The sequence below is a fragment of the Morchella sextelata genome (genome assembly GCF_020137385.1).
Source record: "Morchella sextelata strain SCLS chromosome Unknown scls_19, whole genome shotgun sequence".
Lineage (NCBI taxonomy): Eukaryota > Fungi > Ascomycota > Pezizomycetes > Pezizales > Morchellaceae > Morchella > Morchella sextelata.
Genome location: NW_025408634.1, coordinates 1,024,162 through 1,042,232, shown reverse-complemented (window position 1 = coordinate 1,042,232; position 18,071 = coordinate 1,024,162). Strand labels below are relative to the sequence as shown.

General features: G+C 52.5%; 5 protein-coding genes across 5 annotated transcripts; 3 read left to right on the top strand and 2 right to left on the bottom strand.

Annotated features, from left to right (window-relative positions):
- Nucleotides 1–1,423: 1,423 nt before the first annotated feature.
- On the bottom strand, nt 1,424–1,912 carry H6S33_005163 (uncharacterized protein; the record flags this gene model as incomplete). Its single annotated transcript, XM_044836519.1, has 1 exon — nt 1,424–1,912. One exon carries the CDS (start codon nt 1,910–1,912, stop codon nt 1,424–1,426), a length of 489 nt encoding a protein of 162 aa, XP_044690376.1.
- Nucleotides 1,913–5,815: 3,903 nt separating this feature from the next.
- On the bottom strand, nt 5,816–6,472 carry H6S33_005162 (uncharacterized protein; the record flags this gene model as incomplete). Its single annotated transcript, XM_044836518.1, has 3 exons — nt 5,816–5,856; nt 5,944–6,136; nt 6,203–6,472. 3 exons carry the CDS (start codon nt 6,470–6,472, stop codon nt 5,816–5,818), a joined length of 504 nt encoding a protein of 167 aa, XP_044690375.1.
- A 2,541-nt stretch (nt 6,473–9,013) lies between these two features.
- On the top strand, nt 9,014–10,744 carry H6S33_005161 (uncharacterized protein; the record flags this gene model as incomplete). Its single annotated transcript, XM_044836517.1, has 1 exon — nt 9,014–10,744. The coding sequence occupies one exon, from the start codon at nt 9,014–9,016 to the stop codon at nt 10,742–10,744; it is 1,731 nt and encodes a 576-aa protein (XP_044690374.1).
- A 1,950-nt stretch (nt 10,745–12,694) lies between these two features.
- H6S33_005160 (uncharacterized protein) lies at nt 12,695–13,210 on the top strand (the record flags this gene model as incomplete). The annotated part of the gene is made up of 2 exons (XM_044836516.1): nt 12,695–13,023; nt 13,111–13,210. The coding sequence occupies 2 exons, from the start codon at nt 12,695–12,697 to the stop codon at nt 13,208–13,210; spliced, it is 429 nt and encodes a 142-aa protein (XP_044690373.1).
- A 574-nt stretch (nt 13,211–13,784) lies between these two features.
- Nucleotides 13,785–16,424, top strand: H6S33_005159 (uncharacterized protein; the record flags this gene model as incomplete). The annotated part of the gene is made up of 4 exons (XM_044836515.1): nt 13,785–14,021; nt 14,090–14,891; nt 14,970–16,209; nt 16,280–16,424. The coding sequence occupies 4 exons, from the start codon at nt 13,785–13,787 to the stop codon at nt 16,422–16,424; spliced, it is 2,424 nt and encodes an 807-aa protein (XP_044690372.1).
- Between the last annotated feature and the right edge of the window lie 1,647 nt (nt 16,425–18,071).

Genomic DNA, 18,071 nt, shown 5'->3' with positions numbered 1-18,071 from the left:
GGGCCCGTACGTCTCCCCGCTTTAATTCTCGGGTCAATGCGGGGTAGCAAGTGGCTCGTGACTTTCAAAAACTAGAAGGCACGTAGATTCTCTCTGCGATGATGGATCCCGCGGCGGACACATGTGCCATTCAACGCCTGTGGCGACTGCCTTTAAATTTCTTGATGGCGGGGAAATGTTGCTACGTTTCGACCAGCGACAGCGGGGTTTTGGGTCCGAGTCATGACTGGCGGGTCCAATATAAATACGATAAAGCGATGCATCCCAATGCAGCCATTCTAACAGCCTCCTCGCCACCGCCCCGCTTCTACTCCCCATGTATGGTTAATCGAGTGATAACACATGACAGGGTACATGTAGTAATTATAGTTAATTGGTTTCGTGGTTGTTGCCAACCTATTGATTGTATGCAGCCTGATCGGAGACTATGAAAATATCTAATAACATACATATATCCGATCCCTAAAACCCTCGATCCTAGTAATCAACTGCTTGATCAATCCACTAAGTGAAGGAGCAGCAAAGATCTTATACGGACATCGCGGACAAATCACATAATATTCATATCGCATCCCATATATAATTTTTCAAAGTTTTATTTTTATTTGTCAGACCCGAGACCTACTAAAGGCCGGGCGCCCGATCTGCGCCCTCCCCCCGTTCGTGTCTCGCGTGCAGAAGAGGTCGTTTATATACATGTTTGGATTGACAGTGCCCCCGCTGCGAGATAAGAAAAGAAATTTAAGGAAAGTGTAGAAGGAAAAGGAAATGAAGGAGAGTGTAGAAGGAAAAAGAAATGAAGGAGAGTGTATATATAAGGAAAAGGTGAAGAGAGTGTATATATAAGGAAAAGGTGAAGAGAGTGAAGAAGAAGAAGAAGAAGAAAAAGGTGAAGAGAGAGAGAGAATGAAGGAAAAGGAGATGAAGGAGAGTGTAAAGGAAAAGGTGAAGAGAGAGTATGAATGAAAAGGTAATTATAAAGAGAGAGAAGATAGTTGTGTGTGTTTGTGGTGAGTAAGAAATAAGGAAGGAATGTGGTGAGGTGGTGGGTGCGTGGCCGGATGAGAGTGTATATGAGAGTATCAATGGGTGTGTAAATATGAGAAGAATGTATAAATGAGTGTGAATAAGAAAGAGTATGCGAGTTTACGAGTGAACGAATACATGTAATATCTGAACATGATATGAGGTATAATCGAACAAACGAAGGTGTGATCAAGTAAAAGATCAAATGAATGTATAGATTCCCGGAAGCCACACCACCATATATATAAGTAACCAGCAGAGAGCGTCGTATGTACGGGGAACAACAAATTTAAGACCAAACAACGCCCAAGAACGACATCTCCAGCACTTCTGCCCCCCCTCTAAAAACGTATCGAAGAAGCGGTGCAAGCCCTTCCTGACGCCGTACATCTACAACCTACTGGGCGCCAGCAGCCGCCGTTCCCCCACCGAGCTCGGTTTGAATGAGTCCAGCACCATCGGCGGCATGCTCCTCCAGTGTCGTCAGCGGGTCTTTTTCTCCATCAGCAACCTTGGCCAGATCCTCGACATGGTCCTCCAATAGCTCTAAAGGACCGCGTGATCCGGTCGCACCACCGACGATTTGGCCTGGGGATCCGGCTCCGGCGAGGGATCCAGCGGCGTCGATAGGTCCTCCCGCTCCACCGACGACTGGGATCGAGGAGGTGTCACCAATAGACCCGCCGGTCATGCCGGAAGCCATGCCAGAGGCCGTGCCAGCAAGTGACCCGGCCCCAGGGAGTGGGACTGGCGGAGAGAACGGGAGAGCGCCTGTGAGGCCGTCAAGCTGGGGCCTGGGGCCGTTGTTGCATGGCTTACAGGGCACTGCGTTGGCAGCGGTGAGGAAGACTGCTGCCCAGAGAGCGAGGGACTTTGCGTTGAGCATCTTGGATGTGTGTGGTGGTAATGATTGTTTTTTTGTTTCTTTGGAGGGAGTGTGTATTTGACAGGTGGAAAGTGGGGGGAGGTGGGGTGTACTATTTATGCACAGTTGACCTGAGGGGTATTGATTATAGAAGAATATCGGTGCTTTCTCGTGGTCGATAAAGACCCGTATATAATGGATGTCGAAAGATGGCGTTATCCCACGGATAGTAATTGTGGTTGGCTGATTGATTGACTCGTCCAGTGCATGCAGCGGGGAACTGTGGTGAGCTCATGATCGTGATTGACGTCCTATATGAAATGAGAGCCGATGTCTCGCAAATATAGAAACTTTCAGGTAACTAAAGCGTGGTATATATACGCAAAGAAGCCTAGTGTTTTCAGAGAAGACTCACGCCCTGACCAGGCTTTCCCTATATAAGGGTTGTTAGTTCAAGGCTCGGAGTTTGAAGTTGTAGCTGGTTCCTTGATCTTCGAATGAAGACTTGGACCGGTGCTAAAAATTATCCATAGCTGAAGTACGCAATTCCAAGCTCATGGCCGCAGATGCGGAGCATTATATATAGTGGTACTATGTTGCTTGTGAGGATGTAAGCCCATAGCTCTTTATTTAGTGCTGTGGTTGAGTGTCTTTAATTCTAGATCTCAGGGCTATTCCATTGTACAAGTCAACATGGCTGCAAAAAGTAAGCCTTACTTTTCTGTTGAGAAGTTTCACCGTGCACGCGCAATTGCCGATACATATTCGCAGATGGGCTAGAGTAGGTTGGGAGTGCGAGGAGAGAGAGAAAGAACTCGCTAGCAGGAACGATGGATGGCGGTTGATATAGGCCAATCAGAACGCATGTCTTCCTTTTTAGCGGCCAGCTAGATAACACGGGGGAGTGCGGGAGCGCGGGGGCGGTTTGGCTTAATATAGAGCTCTAGCTATATGGGGCGGTAAATGTGTCAAAAGTAATTTTACCAACGGTAGTAAATTATTTTACCACCGGTGGTGAAAATAATACCAGTATTTATACCCTATAATGCTAATTTTTATGATAAAAGCACAGCTGTACAGACTTTTTGGCCAAAAGGGGCCATATAATGCCAATATATATGAAAATTGTCCACCGGTACCACCGGTGGGAAATTTTCATAAGTTTTGGCATTAATGATTGAACATTTACTTATTTAGTATAGTGCAGCATAAAGACCGAAACTCAGTGTTTATACCGGTGGAAATGTACTAATGTAGGATAGCGTGCAGATACAATGACTGAAATTCAGTGCTTATACCACCGGTGGTAAATAATTTACCACCGTTGGTAAAATTACTTTTGACACATTTACCGCTCCATACTAGCTATCCCCGCTGCAACATACGACATACGTCAACCACAGGCCTTTGAGTCTCGTCCCGGACTTTGCTCGCGGTTTGAGGTTCTTCTATATCGGTATATATGTATCTATGCCATTTGAGATGACGCTGCTAAACTATTATAATGGAAGGATGCTGTGTTCGTTCCCCTTAGGCTGCATCTCGAACATTTTATTCCTGTTAAAAAGGATGTATTTCGATGCGGCGGCGGCGCCACATGGTGGGTGGGTGCTGTTAGGTCGGTTCCCAGCGAAGCTAAATCCAGGCACTACAACTGCGCCCGGGGACGAAAAGAATACTGCCCGCTTTAGGAACCCTCGTCACACCTATCAGATTGAGCTCTCTAGGTTGTGGGTGTTCGTAGTCTATGTGTTTATGGACTCTTCTGGACCGTGGTTGGCAAAAGAAAAAACAGATTCGTTTAGGGATACAGGGACTTGGTCGGGGTTGGGGGCGCCTACCACATATAGTGCTCTACTCCGTTGTGCTGTGCCTGGGCACCAATGATGTTGCGGACCGCAGAATCGAAGGAGGTGGAGGTGTAGAGAATGCGGCGAGGAGAAAAGCGTGGCGTTTGTAGTTTTCTTATCTTTTGAGTTACTAGTAGCGTGTGGCTTAGTGTTGATAGTGCGTGGAGCAGTGATTTTGCCACTGGATGGGATCGAGATAGAAAGCAGTTTCTACCAAGCCAAGGGATAGCTCACTTGCATGAGTGAGAAGTAAAGAGGGGATCGAGGGGTCGTTTTAGAAGCGCGGTGTTGTCTCAATGTGCGGAGTTTCTGTGTTGACGGGGAATGAGTGCTAGTGGTATTAGCGGGTGTTGATGACAGGCTGAGGGAGTGAATGGACCGAGTGATCTTTCATGATGGAAAGATATTGATTGATTACTTCATATGATGGAAAGATAAGTACAGCTGAGAATGAGTTTTTAGTCACTAACCTTGCATCCACACGCCCAGATCTCGAGAAAATTTACCCCATTCCCTTTTATCCAGAACAATAAAGACTGTCCGGTACATCAACGTGGGACTGATACCTATTCTAGCTCTGAAGTTGGTGCCAACCGAGTGAGTGAGTGGCCTTTGCGCGCGGGTCTCATCCAAGACCTTTCTTATCAATCTAGTCGATAGTGTCTGGCGGGAAGGGTATATACGTACCTTACCACCCACCCCAGCGCCTAGTCTGGCAACAGTAGTTCCGGTAGCATAGTAGTTATAATAATGCGCCAGCCTAGGTATCAGTAGGACGTTTGCCATGGAGATGGGGTTAGAGTCCTTATATAACAACTACAACAAAGGGTAATATAATAGGAGGATGGTAATATTAACGAGGATGGAGACAAATTATCCGCCAACCTCCGGGTATCCCAGGGAACTAGCAAACCCTTCCAAGTAATAAACTATTTTGCAGCGAACGATGCTATCGATACGGGCAGTAACTACTTCTTCATCGGCCGGTGCTCTACCGCCGACTAGCATTGAGACGGGCCGCCTTTGTCTCCCGACGCATGTCGTGGCGCTCTGCGCTGGGTGTTGGGTCAGGCCACGATCATGCTTCTAGCCTATCCGTGAGTGGGCTCTACCTGCAAGGCACTAGATAACGTGCCCTCTACCTATCAGCATGGCAGAGAGAGACAGAGAGGGAAAAGTGGCTATTACTAGGCCTAGTATGGTGTTTGGAGCTTGTCACAGGGCCTGCTCTGGGTAGCAGTGCAAAAAAGGGCGCCGGCGTTGGTTTGTTGGGGTGGGTGTATCTTTGGTCATATGGGCTCACTCGAGATGTGTGGTTTGGCTTTTCGACTGCGTGGATTGGCTTGGCATGGGCTTTGTCACTTGTTGTAGGTATAAATACTAGAAGTGGGAGTCCACTTCCTCTGTGACTAGTATTTTTGGTCTAAAGGTGTTAAGTTATTATGACCGGCCCTATATCGTAACTAAAAGTTTAATACCACGATTACAGGCATAACGGGAAATATTGGATGTAGATATAGCTCTGCCGACTCGGGGAATTCCCGCAGCCTTCTGAACCTCTTACTATCGCATGGGGATTTTGAAAATAGCAGCCATCCCATTGGAGATTAAATTGGTCGTTTCGTGATATTATATGGATCATACAATATCACTCGGTGCCGTTCTGTCACTCGAGAAGTATTTTCTTGTCTGGCGTGTCCTACGAGCGTTTGGCAAAAACGAGTATCACGGGCTGGAAAAAAAAACCAAGAAAGCTCACCTGTAGGAAAGACATCACACTGCACTCACTAGATCTGATAGATAGCTACAACTTACCACCAATGCCAGTATATGATACGATCTACCAGTCAAATCCCTCACTCCAGACAGCGAATCAGCGTCTTTTCGACTATGTTCAAAAAAGAGTGATAAAAGAAAGAAAGAAAGGACTTTTATTTCATTTTCTTTGCTGTAAAAAGAAAAAGGAAACAAAAAAACAACGCGGCGGTTTCAGCATACCATGATTATCATCACATGGCCCTCTTTCTAAAAGCCCACAGCCCAATTACCCATATGATCCTGCCTGACTGCCTGCCTACTCATCGTCGTCCTCCACGTCCATGGCCTCTTCCTCATCTACACACAACCACACTATATTAGTCCCACTCCGCTCCACGCCACGCCACACAAAGGTCCCCCCAAGCAAAAAGAAAAAAAACTCACCACTCTCCTCATCCCTCTGCCTCTTCACCCCTGCCGTCGCCGTCGCCGTCGCCTCCACCGGCGCACTCGGCACCGCCACAAACGGCACCGCCGCAACCGCCTCTGCCGCCGCGCTCCCCGCCGTCGTCGGCAGCTTAAACGTCCCGTCCAGCTTCGAGATTGCGTGCGACTTTGACTTTGCGTACGCGATTCTCTGCCCTCCCCACCTCCATTAGCTCCATCACAGCAACATGTAGAAAAGGGAGAAAAAGGGCGGCACCATCTCCTTGCCAAAGACGTTCATGCCATTGCAAGCCCTGAGGGCCTGGGCGGCGCTGGCAACGTCGCGGAAGGCGATGTGCGCTTGGCCGCGGCCCTTCATAGTCTTGAGGGCGTTGACGTCCAGGACGCAGCCGTAGGTGCTGAAGAGGGTGTAGAGGGAGAGGCGGAGGTCGTCTTTGCGGATGCGGTCGTTGAGGTTTGTGATGTAGAGGGTTTGGTTGGCGGGGTAGGAGGCGAGGGGCTTGGGGGGGGCGGCGGCGGTCGTCATTTTGGTGCTGGGTGCTGGAGGTAGGTAGTTGGAGATAGTTGATAGTTGGGATAGAGGTGGGTTTGGTTTGGGCGTGAGGTGTGGTGGGTTGGAACTTGGTGGTTGGGTTACACAGGGGTGGGAATAGGCGAGGCTTGGCGAGGCTTGGCGAGACTTGGGGTTGGGGTTTGGGGTTTGGGGAGTGGGATGGAAACACTTGTTTGGTCAGGTAGAATAGAGTACGGGTTTGAGTTGGATACAGGCAGGCATGGGCACAGGAGCAGTGGGGATTGGTCTACGGGTTTAAATTATTATGCTTGTCAAGACGACTTCATAATGGACAATGGGCAAAGATTGCATGTACGGCGTTTAAATGGTTATTATTTATTTCTATTTCTATAAACCTATGATAATTCCTACAAAGCATTTCCTTACTCGCAAGGAATGTATGCCAATCATTAGTCCCGCTTCCTCCATTTTGGAGGAGCAGGGTGGAGTCGGCTCGTTTCAGTCTTCCAGCATCCAAGTATACATCCGACCCATTGGGAGTTCCCCCGAAGGATAATCCCGAAGGATTCAGCAACGGGGGGGCGTCGGAAGTAGGCAAATGGTTGTGGTGCCAAAAAAAAGGGTAGCAGGAGGAGGGAAAACTTGCGAAACAGAGAGTGTTGGAAAGGAGTTTTGATTGAGGATGGAGGATATGTACATGATGGCGGTAAGGATACAGGCATGTGTGGTCTGGCGATGTAGAGATGCTCTGTGGGTTAGTATGGTCTGTTGGTGGTCGATGTTGTTGAAGATGATAGAGATGGGATGGAGAGGAAGAAGAGGAAGACGGACTGATATCGTGAAAAGAAAAAAAGCCCACCAGCGGTAAAGAAGGTCATGGTATAGCCCCCGGGGTTAGGGTTGAACCCTGGCTCGCCGCCGAGCCATTTTCTCTCACCACTTGTTTGTCTCACGCGCCCCCTCCTTCCCTTCTTTTTCTTTCTTCAAGAACGTTTATTCGTACTACTCGCGTACTATTCCTGGCGAGCATCGGTCATATTGGCGTTCGAGAGAAAACAAACGGGGAAAGGGGGTTCTCTTTAGGGCTCCTGGACTTTGTGGAAGGCATGTTGCACTGGTTGTCCGTGTTTCGGCTCTTTGGCGGGGGGGGTGGGCTCGTTGAGCTCGCTCTCTCTTCCGGGAGTCGAATTTGGATAATCGGTCTCCGATGTAATCCGATATATCATACCTTGCATACGGAATGGGCTGTTATCGGTGGGATGGATTCTGTCAGCGGCTACAGGGGACGAAGGGGAAAGAATGCTTCCATACATGTACATATCTAGACGCCCGGAGATATAATATTACCAACGTCAATGCAATAGAAGAATTCTGGAACCAGAGTTATTTTTTTCTTCTTTTGCTTCCCTTCAGTTGTGCAGATGTGCCTGTTTTGTAAATATTCACCTGCGGTGGTTTTGTGCCTGACTACGACTGGATGGAGTATGGCGAGATAGCTCGAGAGAGAAAGAAAGAGAGACCCAACCGCTTGGAGACGATCATTATTTCCCTTTTTAACCCTCTTGATCTTCTTTTAGAAACCTGTCTCTCTTTTCCTCAGTCTGTCTCTGTCTGTGCACCGTTTTTTCTTTCTCTCACTTCTCATCCTGCACACTGACTGCACTTAGACGCCCCCCTTCCAAGACAAAACACCCTAGATCCTGACCAGAATCAACATCTTCAACAAACAACGCCCCCCCCCCCCCCCCAGTACAGTCTAAACATCACCTTCCCCCCCCACCACCACCGCAACCACCACCGCAAACCAACAAACAACTTGTTCATCCGAGATACTCGACCTCACTCGTTTGACTCGAACCTAGCACTAATCCGCCCTTTACCTCCGGCGCAGCCAGAACAAAAGAAAACCCCTAACTTCGGGGCTTCCAGCTTCCCAGCACCCCCGAGCTGCTGCCACATCAGGTACAAACAACCACCACAAGGAGGGGGAGGACAGAAGTATGTCTTCAATCATCAACAAGCGGCAGCAAGCCCGGAACGAGCGTATCCTCCAGGACCTGCTCAAGTCGGCACCGGGCAATGACCGCTGTGCGGATTGTGGGACACAGAACCCAGGTTGGTGCTACTGCTACTTGCTGCTTAATGCTTATTGCTACCTCTGCCTCTGACGCAAATTGAGATTAAAGTGCTGACCGGGTATTTTGTGCCAATGTAGCATGGGCGAGTTGGAGTGTAAATAACCCTTCCCCCCACCATCTCCTCCGTTGAACCTGGATCCTCGCAACTATATGGGAGCTACATATAACTAGAGCACAGGTCACTGCCGTCACCATCACCGCATAGCTGCTAACGTTCCGTCATGATTGCTACAGCTAGGTATCTTCCTGTGCATACGATGCGCGTCACTACACCGGAAACTCGGGACACACATCTCGAAAGTAAAGTCCATCTCAATGGACTCATGGACCAGCGACCAGATCGATGTACCGCACTCCCTCTCTCCCTCCCCCTCTTCAGCCCCCTCCCACAGCTCCAGACTGACCTCTACAGAACATGCGCACGAACGGAAACATCAAATCCAACCTCTACTACAATCCCGACCCCTCCAAGCACCCAATCCCCATCAACAACGAAGACTCCGTCGGCGTCCTCGAGCGCTACATCCGCAACAAATACGAGTACCAGCTCTTCCGCGGCGGCCCCTCGGAACAAGCGTCATCCACCACCTCCAGCTCCTCCGGCGCATCCTCCTCCGTTGGCGGCGGGCTCTCTCTCCCCTCCTCATCATCCAGCAACGCCTCCTTCCAGTCGCAGCGCACCGCACCCCCGCAGAAGCAACGCTCCGTCTCCGGCGGCCTCACCTCCCGCCTCGGCGTCTTCCGCTCAACCTCCCCCTCCCAGAAGAAGGTCACGCAGGTCCTGGGCGCCACACTATACGCCGACTCCGCCGCCCCGCCCGTCCAATTCCCGCATGGAATGGTGCAAGCCCCGCCAGCCATCAAGTACGAGGACCAGCTCAAGACGCTACAGGAAATGGGCTTCAAGGACGACAAGCAGACACTACAGGTGCTCGTGCTCACCGACGGCAACGTCGCCGAGAGCGTCGAGCACCTCACCCGCCTGAACAACGCAAAGACACCCGGCCTTGCACCCGCGGCAACCGCAGCAACCGCAAAGAAGCCCGGGAGTCCGAACCCCTTCGAGGCGCTGGACCGCGAGCTCCCGCCGCTGCCCCCCGGCGCGACTGAGGTCGGCGGCATATCGAGAGGGCTCACGCCAACGATATACTCCTCGCAGCCGAGCACGCCGGCGATACAGCAGCCGCAGCCGCAGTCGGCGCCGCCGACATCGTATGGTGCGGGTGCGGACTCGTGGTTTCAGGCCCCGGTGCCGGTGCCCGCGCCGATACAGATGCAGGCGACGGGGTGGCAGCAGCAGCAGCAGGTACCGCAGGGGCAGCATCAGGTTAGCACGCACTCGACGGGGCCGCAGCAGAGTCCGACGAACCCGTACTATAGCCAGAACGGGAACGGGACGATGTATGCGGCGCCGCAGGCAGTCGCCGGGTATAACCCGTTTATGACAAACTCGGCGCCGCCGACAATGAACAACCCATACCAGCAGCAAGCCCCACAACAGCAGCAGCAGCAGCAGCAGCAGCAGCAGCAGCAAATGCTAATACAGCAGCAGCAACAGCAACAGCAACAATTCCTCCAGCAACAGCAATTCACCCAGCAGCAAGCCGCACTCCAGCAGCAGCAGCAACAACAAGCCGCACTCCAAGCGCAACAACAGCAGCAACTCGCAGCCCAACAGCAGCAACAACAAGCCGCCCACCAACTCCAACTCCAACAGCAACAGTACCTGCAGTCCCAACTCGCCCCGCAAGCCCCCCTCTGGGCCTCCCAGCCGCAGCCCCTCTCCCCACAACCAAACCCCTACCAGTCCCAGCTCCTCCAGCAGCGCACCGGCGGCGTCGACAAGTCCGCCATCCTCGCGCTCTTCAACTACCCACATCTCGCGCCACAGCCAAGCGCAAACCCCGTTGCCCTGCCGGAGAATAAGCCGCCGCCGACGGCGATGGAGAGGAGTATGTCGGCGCCGAGTGCGGGGAGTAATAACCCGTTCCTGCCGCAACAGCAGCAGCAGGTGCAGCAGAATGGGAAGGTGGGCGGGCAGGGGATGCAGGGGGGCCATAGGAGTCAGGAGAGTGTGGATTTTGGCGCGTGGCAGAGCGGGCGGCATAGTCCGGATGCGTTTGCGAGTTTGAGTTTTGGGCAGTAGTGGGAGGGTGGGGTTTTCTGTTTTTTTTTTTTTGTCTTTTTTCTTTTGTGGGGTTTGGGAGACGTGTGGGGGTGGGGATTAAGGGAGATGAGCGGGATGGGCGGGATGGGAGGCCAGGGCCAATGGGGGACTTTATTGGGTATATTTTTTTACTTTCTGTTTTTTTTTTTAAAAAACTGATATTCTATTTATTTTTTACTATTTTTTATATTTTTTATAGCCGGCGATGATGGGGACGATTGTGGATCTTTCTCTTTCTCTTTCTCTTTCTCTTTCTTTTCTCTTTTTTCAAAGTATCATTTACAGCCTTTTTATATTGGATTCGATGGACTGTTTTTTTTTATTTTCTTGTGTTGTTTTTATCGTGTGTGTATGTGGCTAAATTGCAGTGGGTCGTGTGGTGTGAATGTTTGTTTGTGAGTGTTTAATTCCAGGAGGCGGAGGAGAGGGTTGTATTTAAAGAATAGTAGTAGTAGTAGTACTGGTGCTATGTAGTAAAAAAGATACTTGTGGAAATAAAGAAAGGGATCTGGGGGCGGGAGATGGGGAGTAGTAGCATAGCATAGTAGTTATAGTATAGCATAGTTCTAGTGCATATCAACCGGACCAACTATAGGAGTATCTGTGTTTCTTTTTTTTTAAAAAAAAAAAAGTGGCGAGAAAGCGGGCTGGGGTGGGGTGAAATGATACCCGTGCAGGTTTTTCAGTTTTACCCGGCCCCCATTTCTGATTATATACTGTAGGTACAACGATATATACCGCATTAGTACGGCATTGTAAGAATATAACCGCTTTATCTCAGTATTTATAACAAAGTATACGGCGGCAGTGTTACCGCGTTTCTGTCGTTGTGAGGCAGGTTATATAATAGCGGAATACCTAGGTGTCAAGACACATTACGACGGCTACGTGGTTGTAACCGCTCAAGCAATATGTGTTAGATTTAAGATGCTATAAAGCTAAGCTACGGCACCGACTTGATCTAGTCATCATGCATCCCTCTCATCTTGCTTCATTCGAGCATCACTCAGGCTCCAAAAATACTAAGCCTAGCTAGGGAATTTTCTCACTCGCCGTATGATTCCCGAACAAGGCCAAGGAAGCTCGAAACCACCAACCTGATAGGCCTCGAGGTCGCCAAGCTCGAGTATACCCCCGGATATAATACAGACTCGGGTTGGTATCGCACTGAGTTTAGGTGTCGACTCACTATTATCGCCCAAAGTTCCTGTATTGGCGGTCTGGAGATGCCTCGAGACTAGCAAAACTGAGCGGCCTCGGTATGACGCTCCGTTCTCGCCTCGAGAGGCCCCACGGACCACACTATTCTCGAAAGATGCCCCTATATATCTGGGAAATTAACACTACCTTTGAATTCAGGCAATCACTTGAAGACCTTGAGCCCCGGTGTCCTATAGCTAAGCAGGCTACCGTTTTACATAAGGTTTGAAGAATGCGTGTGAAAATTGGTCGGGGTTAGTTTTATAGAGCCTGCTGTAAGAGAAATTAGTAGATACAACCTCTAGACCTCAGATAGCGAGGCCCCGATCGCCAATGAGGGCGAATGATACCCGTGCATCTTTTCGGTATATTGGTTAGCCTAACACAGCTGTTCGTTCCTGGCGTACCTATTTTCGCGGTGGGATTGCGGGTTAGACTGTCAGTAAAATGCCGACCCTCCAGGAAAGAAAAAAAAAAAGCAAATTTAGTGTAGCTTTGCTATCAGATAATAATAGATCTCCTGTAGGTACAAATTTAACTCCTCTAGGCGGGGTCAGCATTGACGGCTTAAGGGACAACCATCACTCGGAGATCACACCTCACCCCTGCTATCATTGACCCCGTCACCGCCAAGCCCCAATTTTCTCCCCCCATCACCACCACCACCTCCCCACCACACCTCCCCCACCACACCCCCCCCCCCCATTGCACCACAGCACACAGCACACCATGTCGACCCCCTCGACATACATCTCACTCGCGCAGCGGCTACCGCCGCTACTGCACCGCTTCTTCGCCCAGCACCCGCCGGGCTCCAACCACGCGGCGGTCTTCCGCCACACCAAGTCGCCGCTGACGGGCAAATGGCACAACCCGAAGTACTCGCTGCGCAGGCAGAAGGAGCTCGTCAAGGCCGCGCAGGAGCATGGTGTCGAGGAGCTGCTGCCCGAGACGGTGAAGGGTGCGGCGGCGAGGGCGGCCAGGGCGGAGATGGGGCCGAGGTTGAAGAGGATGTTGACGCCGAAGGGGAAGGGCTGGGAGAGGGCGCTCAGGGCGAAGTATGTTGTAGTCTTTTCTGCTTTTTTTTTTTTTTTTTTTGTTTTGGGGGGGGTGGATGGGTGCTAACGGTGGGTGTGTGTGGGCAGGCTCGAGGTCAGGAAGAAGGCGATGGAGGGCATGCCGAAGCTTATCGACAAGTGGAGGAAGTTGGGGCACGGGAGGGGGTGGAAGGAGTGGCCGAGGTAGAGGCAGAGAAGGAGGGAGAGGTCTTTGTCTTTTTTCTTTTCTTTTTGTTTGCTGTATATGCAGTGGCTGTATATATATTATATCTCTATCTCTACAGTTGCAATTGCAGTTCGCAGTTCGCAGTTCTCAGTTCTCAGCCAGTGCTTTCTCTGTAAGATCTCGATTGCAGACAGTGCCCGCATCCAGATAGACCGTGTGAGTGAGAGGTTGCGATGACATCGCTGCCCGGACAGGCACGGGACGTGAAAATGGCATGTGCGGCTCTGTCTCGGGTGGCACAGAGACAGCAGAGACAGCAACAACACAGCGTTTGACATCTCGAGAACTCTCCATCTCCCTCACCACATCTGCCCTGAGCAGCACCACCACCACCACCACCACAGCACCCCCAGAGACACAGAGATAATACAGACACACCCCCAGAGACACAGAGATAGTACAGACACACCCCCAGAGACACAGAGATAGTACAGACACACCCCCAGAGACAGAGATAGTACAGACACACCCCCATACAGACACAGCTACAGACATCTCCACAGCTCCAGCACGCACACACACACCCCCAGCCAGCATGGACGCCCTCACCTCGCCCCCCCCACCCCCGCCGCCCCCCCCAGCGGACCCCGACGCCATCCCCCCCCCACCGTCCACCATCCCGCCTCCCCCGCCGCCCCCCGACGTGCCCCCCCCACCACCAATCGACCTCGCGCCGCCGCCCCCACCGCCGAAAGCAGCCCCCTCCCGCGGGCCCCTCAGCATCGAAGAGATCCTCAAAAAGAAGAAAGAGGCCGACGAGGCCGCGAAGCGAGTACCTCTCCCTCCCTCCCCTCTTTCCTCCTCAACCCCGCAGCCAGCTAACTACCAACAACCGGGCAGCCAAAATTCCTGACAAAGGCCCAGCGCGAGGCCCTCGCCCTCGAGAAGCGCCAAAAGGAGGTCGACGAGCAGCGGAAACGCGCCGCCGCCGCCGCACGCCCCCCCTCGCCCTCGCCACACGGCGCCCGCGACCGCGACCGCGACCGCGACCGTGACCGTGACCGTGACCGCCGTCAGCAACAGCAACAGCAACAGAACGGTTACCGCGGCGGACCGCCCACGGGGCCAAGAGCGCTACGAGACCGCGAGCCGCCAACAGGGCCCGCCGCGATGCGCGGGAACCGCAGCGGTGGTGGTGGTGGTGGGGGAGGCAGCATGGCGCCGCCGCCGGTGCCGGGGGCAGGGGCAGGAGAGAAGGACAAGAAGCGGAGCGTTGCGGAGCACGCCGAGGCGGCCGAGATCCGGCGGCGGTACATGGGTGCCGACCCGGACAGCACGTCGTCGACCAAGAAGAAGCGGCGCAAGACGAGCGAGCGCAAGTTTACGTTTGAGTGGGGGGCCGAGGAGGACACGAGCCCGGACTACAACCCGCTGTATGCGAACCGGGCGGAGGCGCATTTCTTCGGGAGGGGCAGGCTGGGGGGGTTTGCGGAGACGGAGGCGCCGACGCAGGGGTATGCGAAGGCTTTGGAGGCGCGGGGCGAGGATGAGAAGCGGAGGGCGAGGGAGATTATGGAGATGGAGAGGAGGAAGAGGGAGGGGGCCAACTGGGTGGATAAGCATTGGAGTGAGAAGCCGCTGGAGATGATGAAGGAGAGGGATTGGAGGATCTTTAAGGAGGATTTCAATATTGCGACGAGAGGTATCATTGGCTTTTCACATATATATATATATATATATATATATATTGCTTTTCATAACTAACGACAATATCCTACAGGCGGCGCAATCCCAAACCCCATGCGCTCATGGTCCGAATCCAACCTGCCCAAGCGCCTCCTCGAGATCGTGTCGGACGTGGGCTACAAAGACCCCTCCGCCATCCAACGGGCCGCCATCCCCATCGCCCTCCAAAACCGCGACCTCATCGGCGTAGCCGTCACCGGTTCCGGCAAAACCGCCTCCTTCATCCTGCCACTCCTCGTGTACATCTCCGAGCTCCCCTCGCTCGACGACTTCACCAAGAACGACGGCCCCTACTCCATCGTGCTCGCGCCCACCCGCGAACTGGCGCAACAAATCGAGTCCGAAGCCAAAAAATTCGCCACCCCCCTCGGCTTCACCTGCGTGTCCATCGTCGGCGGCCACACCATCGAAGAACAAGCCTACAACCTGCGCGACGGCGCCGAAATCATCATCGCGACGCCCGGGCGCCTCGTAGACTGCCTAGAGCGGCGCCTACTGGTGCTCTCACAGTGCTGCTACGTCATCATGGACGAGGCCGACCGCATGATCGACATGGGCTTCGAGGAGTCCGTCAACAAGATCCTCGACGCCCTGCCCGTCCACAACATCAAGCCCGACACCGAGGACGCCGAGAACCCGATCCTCATGTCTAAGCACCTGGGCGGCAAGGATCGCTTCCGGCAGACGATGATGTATACGGCCACGATGCCGCCGGCTATCGAGCGCATCGCGAGGAAGTATCTGCGCCGCCCTGCCATCGTCACCATCGGCAACGCTGGCGAGGCGGTGGACACCGTCGAGCAGCGCGTGGAGTTCATCCCCGGCGAGGACCGCCGCAAGAAGCGGCTGGCGGAGATCCTGTCTTCGCGTGAGTTCGCGGCGCCGATTATCGTGTTTGTGAATATCAAGCGCAACTGCGACGCCGTGGCCAAGGACCTGAAGCACATTGGGTGGCGCGCCGTCACGCTCCACGGCAGCAAGTCCCAGGACCAGAGAGAGCAAGCATTGATGCAGCTGCGCAGCAACCAGGCCGACGTGCTGGTGGCCACGGATCTGGCCGGGCGCGGTATCGACGTTCCCGACGTGTCGCTGGTGATCAACTTCAACATGGCGACGAGCATCGAGCAGTATACGCACCGCATTGGGCGCACGGGGCGCGCGGGGAAGAGCGGTGTTGCGATTACGTTTCTGGGAGGGGAGGATGCGGAGGTGCTGTATGAGCTGAAGCAGATGCTGATGAAGAGTGCGATTAGTAGGGTGCCGGAGGAGCTGAGGTATGTTTTTTGATTCTTTCTTTCCTTGGGTGTGTGTGGGTGGGGGCTAATGTGGGGGGTGGGGTGACAGGAAGCATGAAGCGGCGCAGAACAAGCCGACGCGGAACGCGGGGAGGGCGAAGGCGTCGGGGCGTGGGGAGGATGGCGATGGCGGGGGTGGATCGGGCGGTGGTGGGGGCGGGGTGCTGCAGGTGCCGGTGGGGAGGTGGAATTAGCTAGGGACTTCAATTGGGGTTGCTTAGGTAGTTGTGGCTAGGGTCTTTTAGCTTAGAGTGCGTAAGCCTTTTATTTGCTAGCTGCTTGATACTAGGGTGCTGTTGTTTGTGAGGGGGCGTGAGTTGTGATTGTGGGAGCTCTGTGGTGGATGGAGTGGATGGAGTGGATGTGAACTGTGGTAACTGTAGTGGAAAGCGGGTGGTAGTAGATGCTGGCGGATAAGGGTAAGTGGTACAAAGTGAGTTGGTTTAGAGTGTAGAGTCGTGGTTGTGGTTGTGGTAATCTCGGTAATTAAAGACATAAAAAAAACATGCATCTCCAATCATGCACGCCCATCATGGGAAATCACTCGGTCGATTTTTAACTGCCCCTGCGCGTATTCATCCCGCCAACACCACCATCAACAACAACATCAATACCCCATGGTACAAAACAATGTGAATTAACTTAAGCGGCCGTCTCCAGTTTAGAGTAAACTTCAGGTCTATTTATGATAAACTATATGTTCACACTAGCTAGGTAAACCTCCAACAGTTATAACAAAACCCTGACAGGTTCAACTTCGTAGCATATACGGTTAATAATCGCTTAAACACCGATCGCGAACAGTTCAAGTAGAACTGTACAATGTTCAAGTGGAACTGTGTTCAAGTTTATTGTAAACAATTTTTAAACACCTCCAAGTTTAGGTTAAGTTCTCTCTGTTTAACTTAGTCGCTGAAAACATAACCTAAGCTCCGGTAGGCCAGGTGTAGGTTAGGTAATCCCTTTCTGCTCACATATGAGGGGTGTCACTTTCTAGCCCACCAGGTATGATCTGGGCATGAAGCTTGATTACCCCCCGCCCTTCCCCAACATCAACCCTATATATCTACCCTCCTCACCACAAGCTGCAGTTCCATAGAGTCTTAATATCCTGCCCCCCCGCCCCCTAACTGGCATCCTCGCCGCCAAAAACAGTGAAAAAGAAGGTGCCGGTTTTTAGACCCAAGGTTTCCCGTGCGGGGATCGAGGCGTCCGTTCCTCTAGCTGTCAATCATCGATACAGAGCCCCCAAAGAACAAAGTCCCAACCAGCATTTTTCTACAGCCCCTTGGGTTCTATGGCTGACTGATCATTCCTAGCCACTGACAATAGCATGCATAGATCGTCGATCTAGTGGTATGTGCTCTCAAAAAAAGATGGTCTTTGTTTAGGGCTAGGGTTCCCACGCGGAGTAGTTCGCAAAGCAGATTTGCTTTAGCATACCGCCCCATCTTCTGGCGCGGAGCAGAGTGTCAGTCTACATCAATTGACCCCATGGCACCTAGGTCAGCACCGACCCAAACATTCGGGGCATCCTTTCCGTCCGGCGCAGCTATCCAGAGGACACAAACAGCGGCCTCCAGATCCAAATCCACCATCAACTATGACAAACTTTCCAATCTTCACAATAACTGTTTTCCCGTCCCATCAACAAGTAAAACCTGGGCCATCATATTTCCTCAGCCGGGACCATGTGGCCCAGCAGAAGCCCAACCACAACCCAGGTATGTAGTTAGGTGCACATTACGGTCAGAGCCCCGCCCACCCGTCTCAAACCACAGCGTAGAAGCGTGCACCTAGTACCCCCCCAATTTACCTCCTCCCCTTAGTCCCACTACCAG